The sequence below is a fragment of the Marmota marmota genome, unplaced genomic scaffold, assembly GCF_001458135.2.
Source record: "Marmota marmota marmota unplaced genomic scaffold, marMar, whole genome shotgun sequence".
In the NCBI taxonomy this organism is placed as follows: domain Eukaryota; kingdom Metazoa; phylum Chordata; class Mammalia; order Rodentia; family Sciuridae; genus Marmota; species Marmota marmota.
This window is the reverse complement of record NW_026000253.1, coordinates 1,383,517-1,390,181: the sequence shown is the minus strand read 5'-3', so window position 1 is coordinate 1,390,181 and position 6,665 is coordinate 1,383,517. Positions and strand designations below refer to the sequence as shown.

The following is a 6,665-nucleotide window of genomic DNA, read 5'->3' as shown; positions in this document are numbered from 1 at the left end:
AGAGAGAGAGAGAGAGAGAGAGAGAGAGAGAGAGAGAGATTTAATTAGTTAGTACTGTTACTAAAGCAGGGCCTGGTGACACGCCCTTCTCAGACGATCAGCCCTGTATATCCAAGCCCCACTCCTTTTACACCTAACACCAGGAAAAATCCAAAAAGACCACAAGGAGGATCCCAGCGCCCCCGCCTTGCCCACAAATAGGCTCATCCACGCCCCGCCCCTATTTACAAAAGCGACGTGGGAAAAACCATGTTTTATAACCCTGGGGGTTTCCACTCAACACCGTAGCCCCCCTCCGCTGAAGTGGATTTGACCAGCGGTATCATTTTGATAACAAAGAGGGACTATGAGATACGAAGTCAGGGGAAATGTTTGGTAGTCCGTACTGCACCGCACCTACTCAAGCACACAACTGTGGATTCTCTTAACAGAGCCTGAGTGGGAGGAGCCAGGTGAGGGGGCGGAAGGAGTTAAGTTTCTGAGAGTCTCCCGAGTTCGGTACGTGACACTGTGTGGCCTGTGTGTCTCCCGTCCACCTCCCATGGCTGGCCTGGGCGCCACAACCGCAGTCCCAGTGCGTGTGACTGTTGTCGTACCAAGGCTCCTCCATGGCGCCCGCGTCTGGCGGCGCAGTCTGGCGGGACCCTAACCAGGCCACGCCCCCAGTGTCAACGCATATAGGCGCGCGAGCTTTTCACCTTGTCCAGGGAAACGATTGGGTCGCTTCGCTACTCGTCAAGCCAAAGGAGCACTCTTATTGGTCAGCTATGTTTGCGTCATCAGTCCACTGCAGCCCTTGCGTCGCCCAGTTACCTCAAGGCTTGGGGAAGAGGACCTCATTCTGTGCTTCGAGGGGGAAAATATATAGATTCGTGTGGTACTGGTGATAATAGTGGCGACGAGGGTGTGTCGGCCGGTCTAACAGCTTTTCCACTACCCGCACGATTGTTTTGGTAATCCTGGGGTGGGCACATATGTTTAGATCTGGAGGAGGTGTTGCATCCAGCTCCCCCATCCCAACGCCTTAGTTCCTCCCACCCAGCAGTCTTTGAGGGACAGTGGGTGAGCCCACTTCTGGGGTGCAGCACATGGCACACTCAGCAGTGGGTGGAGCCTGTGCCTGGAAGAGGAACTGGGTCCTGCAGCATCCGGTCTCGAGAGCAGGGTTGGTGAGAATTTTGGTGATACTGCCACCTATCTCTTCCATCTCTTAGCACGTAGATTGTTAGTCTAGCTATTGGTGCAGTTAGGTAGGTGGAGGTCGTAAGAGTAGTACAGGCTTCAGGGAGATTCTTGGTTATTAGATCTAGATTAGATTCTTCATTTGAACTGATTTTCAGTCTTGTCTTTCCGTCCCTAGGTCTGTCACCTACCGCTATGCCGCTGCCGGTTGCACTGCAGACCCGCTTGGCCAAGAGAGGGATCCTGAAACATCTGGAGCCTGGTGAGAAAGCTAAGAGTAGATGGGCCTACGATTTGCCAGTCTTGACAGGCACTTTGTTTTTATGTCGGCACTTGGTAACCAGCAAGGGCCTAGTGTGTCCCAACCAGTGACATGGCAGGCATCTCATTGCTAACAATATTATTTACTGACATCCATTCCTACTGTGTGCTAAGCACTGTATGTAGGAAGGGTTGGAGGTTAGATATTTCATCCTTATCAATACCCATATCAGATGCCATGTTCAATCCATGAATCAAGGTGGTGCAATGACGTGCACCTACAGACCAAGATATTCAGGAGCCTGAGGCAAGGTGGGGGGAATTTCTTGAGCTCAGGAGTTCTAGGCCAGTCTGGACAACAATCATGAGACACAATTTCAAAAATAATTAAAATAAATCTGTGAATCAATCTGTAGGGTTTAACTACATGGTATCTAATAGGAAGGATAGTTGACAAATCCTGCAGTCTCTTGTTGTCAAGTATAGTGGTGGGGTGATGTTTTGTTGTCTACTATAGATAGCATGTGTCTCACAGGTCCTCTGGTGATTGACACAACAGTGGTGACGTATACTTTATTGTTCACCATATCAACAGCTGACATGTATTTGGGACCTAAGAACATGGCATACTTATTATGCCTAACAGTCTAAAATGATGGTTAGGATCTATCACTTAGGCCTACTGTGTTTCTGGCTGCTAATTATATCTTATGGTCAATAATATTAAAACATGGTATATATTTTAGGCTATGGTGCGCCAGGCACTAAAAAATGTATCATACTATTTCCTTGTTGATATCTATTACAAGACCACTGTGTGCCAGGCATAGAACTTGTGGTTAATAGTATTAAGAGTATTGGTTTTTGGTGGTGCTAAGGATTGAACCCAGGTTTCTGAGTATGCTAGGCAAGTGCTCTACCACCGAGCTACACCCCCAATTCCATATCATTGACATTTCTTTTAAGCCTATTAAGTACTAGGTGCACTGCTGATGTAGAAATACATCTTATTAGCAATATTGATGATTATATCTAATATCTATTTCAGGCCTACTGTGTGACAGTCATTATACCATTACTGGCATCTACATTTCATTGTTAATTATAAGCACAGCTAAAGTCTGCTATAGGATCTACTGATAGCCAGCACTGAGCTGATAGTAGACAATTTTTATTCTATTGATATTAACTGACATCTGTTGCAGGCTTACTAAGACCTCAGAAACTTAATGGATTCAGAGCAATGTTTGGATAAGTCCCTTTTGCTACCCAAACTCTTGCTACTCAATATAGAGGAATCAGGAACCCTGTACTCACCAAACTTGGAAGCTGAATAGATTGGACATTATTTTTAGATAACCCCCTTGCTGATCAAACTCACTTCATCTACATAGGTTGGGATAACGTGAACTCAGGAACTGAATGGATATGGATAAATTTTTTCTTGGGAATACTGGGCCTTATGCATGCTGGACAAGTGCTCTACCACTGAGCCATACCCCCAGCATGACATGGATAATTTTTTTTTTATGAATTCCTATCAACTCTGAAACCAGATAGGTTTGGATAACACTATAAACTCATCGTCTGGACCCAGAACCAAAAGATTTAGGTAAATTTTCTGGCAAATTCCCTAAAACAGATGTGCTTGAAATGCAAGAAGTACTTCATTTGCTTCATGGCACACACATACACCCAAGTGTCTTCCACATGTGATTTGTGTGGATATGAGTGTGCCTCTCCAGGCCCTGACTGTAGGATGAGAACTCCCCTGTTCCTTAACTGCTCTCCTCCTCCTCCTCCTCCTCCTCCTCCTCCTCCTCCTCCCCTCCTCCCCTCCCTCCTCCTCCCCCTCCTCCTCTTCCCTCCTCCTCCTCCTCCTCCTCCTCCTCCTCCTCCTTCTGCTAGAACCGGAGGAAGAGATCATTGCTGAGGACTATGATGATGATCCTGTGGACTATGAGGCCACCCGGTTGGAGGGCCTGCCACCCAGCTGGTACAAGGTGTTCGACCCTTCCTGGTGAGCCTGGGGACCTGGGGGGGAAGGGCAACTGACTTTTGAGTTTGCCCTTCCTTGTTGTCCCTGACTGTGGGGCATATAGGGTACACGGGAAGAGATCTGGGGTCCTGACATGGGGCAGATATAGACAGAGATTGGGGAGACAAAGAGTTCTTACAAGTAGAAGACATCTGTGCTGACACGCCTTCCCTCCCACTGCCCCACAGCGGGCTCCCTTACTACTGGAATGTGGACACAGACCTCGTGTCCTGGCTCTCCCCACATGACCCCAACTCCGTGGTTACCAAATCTGCCAAGAAGCTCAGGAGCAGTAATGCAGGTGAGTTGGCAGATCCAGTGGTGCCTCGAGACTTGCAGTTCTGAGAGGGGCCAAGTAAATTTTAGTGGATCAAGGAGGGGCAGATGAGACCAAGCAGGCCCAGCCCCAGGCTAGTGAGGATGTTAAAGGTGGAGACTGCTGGCTCCTGGAATGGGAGAAAGTCACTTCAGGACTTTCATGTTTTCCCTAGATGCTGAGGAGAAGTCGGACCGGAGCCATGAGAAGTCAGACAGGGGCCATGAGAAGTCGGACAGGGGCCATGAAAAGCTGGACCGGGGCCATGACAAGTCGGATCGGAACCATGACAAGTCTGACAGAGATCGAGAACGTAGCTATGACAAAGTAGACAGAGAGAGAGAACGGGACAGGGAACGGGATCGGGACCGTGGGTATGACAAGGCAGACCGGGAAGAGGGCAAAGAACGGCGCCACCATCGCAGGGAGGAACTGGCTCCCTACCCCAAGAGCAAGAAGGGTAAGCAAAGCAGGCTGGGACTTGGGTGAGGTACTCAGCTTGTCAGGGCATACAATATGAAGAAGCCCTCTCTCAGGCGCCTGAACCTGGTATCCTGGAGAAGGGTGCTGTGGTCCATTGCAGCTACAGGCTCCATTTTTTTCCTGGGATGGGGGGCTATGTGATGAGGGACTCCTTTTGCCTCAGTTGAAGAACTTCCCCTGCCATTTACTTCCATAGTGGCAAGCCGAAAGGATGACGAGTTAGACCCCATGGACCCCAGCTCATACTCTGATGCACCCCGGTAAGTGACAACCCCTTGTGAGCCCTTCTCTTTCTTCATGACTCTCACTGCACCTGTGAATACCATCCTCCTCACCATCTCCTTTCTCCTTCCTCAGTCTTGACTGGTTGGGGGATGATCGCTATACCCCTTTCCCACCCCCTTGACCCTCTATCACCTCCAGGGGCACATGGTCAACAGGACTCCCCAAGCGGAATGAGGCTAAAACGGGTGCTGACACGACAGCAGCGGGGCCCCTCTTCCAGCAGCGTCCATACCCATCCCCAGGGGCTGTGCTCCGGGCCAATGCTGAGGCTTCCCGAACCAAGCAGCAGGACTGAACCTTTGTTCTCTGGAGCCCTGGCAGTTTTCTTTTTTCTTTTCTTTTTGTGATACTGGATATCGAACCCAGGGCCTTGTACATGCTAGGCAAGCATTCTACCACTGAGCTATTCCCCCAGCCCCCCTGGTGTTTTTAATAAAAGCTTTACTGTGGATCATGTTCATGAGGCTTAAGTGCTTCCTCCCTCTCACTCTTTTCAGGCTCCCCAACCCAAGCTGGCAAGATCCAAAAACACATTTTATTTGCAAAACTCACCTAAGAAATAATACTGGGGTGGCAAGGGCTGAGGGCTGAGGTGGGACATTAACAAAGAAAGCTTAGTCACGTCTGCCCCGCATGGGAGCAGGGGCAGTGTGGATAGGGAGTTCGGTGTCTGCCTCACCCTACCCCTAATACTGATCAGAGTTTGGTCCCAGCTGGGCCAGGGCAAGAAGGGAGAACGACGCCAGGCCAACGTCTTCAATCCCGGCGGCTACGAACCTTTCACCTTGGTGAGCAACCTGTGGTGGGAATGGGGAGGAAAGAGAAACACAGAAAGCTGGGGTGGGCTAGCAGTCGGGTTTCCTAGGCAAGCGAGGGTGGTGGCAGTAAGGCTGGTAGTCCTGGGGTTAGTAACAGTGCTTATGCGGAGAGGGCCCACTGGGTCAGAAAGCTACACATGGACTAAATAAATACAACATCTTTATTTGGCATTGGGTATCCTGACATTTGTTCATTACAGTTCCTTAGAAAACAAACCAAAAAATCAGACAAATTAATAAAATAAAGATCCAGTGGCCCTATTTACATATAGCAAAGACAGCCCAGGCATCTCCCATGAGCACATGTGTGCGTGCACACATGTATACACACACACACACACATACATACACACACACATCCCCACACATCCCCTGGGATACAGTTAAGGGGTTAATAAGCTTTGGGGAGTGCAGGGAGCAGGTTTCACGGCTCATCAATTCTGAGACACCCCACCTTGAAGTAAGTGTACCTCATAATACAGCCAATGGGGTAGCAAAAGTGAGATTGGCAGCTTTAATTTTCTTCTCAGAAAATAACCCTGCATCTGGCAATTGTCAGTGTCTTAAGTTCAATGAGATTTAGCCACTTCAAGGACCTCCCTTCCCCACTTCCCACACTCTGGATCATTAATGATCTGATTATACCACAAATCCCCAAATGACTAAAAAACAAATGGCCCCTACTGCACCCTCCCCCAGATGCAAACTCTCAGCTTGGGCCTCTTTCTTGCCCTGGGTATTTGCAGCAGGCCCATCTTTAAGGGTCTCAGTGCCAGGGAAGCTGCCCCAAGGCCACAAAAGAGACCAAGCCAACAGGACCCAGGGTGATGGTAAGGGAGGAGAGAAGGCCTCAAAGGATGGGAAACAGAACCCCACAGGTAGGCATTAGTCATTACTAAAGAGCTTTTGTCCAGTCTGTCTTTACAAAATTGGAGGGATGACTGGAAGGGACTGTCCCAGACATGAGAGACAAGACACCTCCAGCTAACAGGGGTGGGTAGACAAGACAAAATGCCTTGAATGACCATTTTCCCAACCCTCTGCCTAAAGAGGTTAGACTGGGGCAGAGGAAGCAGCTCTAAAAACCCCCTCATGGGGAATGTCAATCTACCAGGAGGGGTTCATGTTGACACCCAGCCCTAGCCCCGCCCCCCGCCCCCCAGAAGTCTCAGTGTCCTGGGAGAAAAGACCATCTTCCAACCCCAGAGGAGCCAGGCCCTGGCGATGACTTGGTTCGTACAGATGCCTGACATCCTTCACCCCATCCCCCCTCCCTGTCCCC

General features: G+C 49.5%; 2 protein-coding genes across 7 annotated transcripts in view; one reads left to right on the top strand and one right to left on the bottom strand.

Annotated features, from left to right (window-relative positions):
• The window catches only part of Timm17b (translocase of inner mitochondrial membrane 17B), a 10,179-nt gene extending 9,475 nt beyond the window's left edge, over positions 1 to 704 (bottom strand). For both annotated transcript variants that reach the window (XM_048796604.1, XM_015506454.2), the window contains exon 1: positions 597 to 704. In XM_048796604.1, the coding sequence (XP_048652561.1) occupies positions 597 to 610 (14 nt within the window). In that variant the 5' untranslated portion in view covers positions 611 to 704. The remainder of the gene's footprint in view (positions 1 to 596) is intronic.
• Positions 614 to 5,023, top strand: Pqbp1 (polyglutamine binding protein 1). 5 transcript variants are annotated; one of them, XM_015506491.2, is made up of 7 exons: positions 614 to 760; positions 1,361 to 1,444; positions 3,352 to 3,463; positions 3,670 to 3,782; positions 3,973 to 4,257; positions 4,477 to 4,540; positions 4,704 to 5,023. In XM_015506491.2, the coding sequence occupies exons 2-7, from the start codon at positions 1,378 to 1,380 to the stop codon at positions 4,858 to 4,860; spliced, it is 798 nt and encodes a 265-aa protein (XP_015361977.1). In that variant the 5' UTR covers positions 614 to 760; positions 1,361 to 1,377; the 3' UTR covers positions 4,861 to 5,023. The 5 variants fall into 5 exon arrangements, with proteins under 5 accessions (XP_015361977.1, XP_015361974.1, XP_015361976.1 ...); XM_015506488.2 differs by lacking the exon at positions 614 to 760 and adding an exon at positions 795 to 953; XM_015506490.2 differs by lacking the exon at positions 614 to 760 and adding an exon at positions 1,092 to 1,165.
• Positions 5,024 to 6,665: the final 1,642 nt, after the last annotated feature.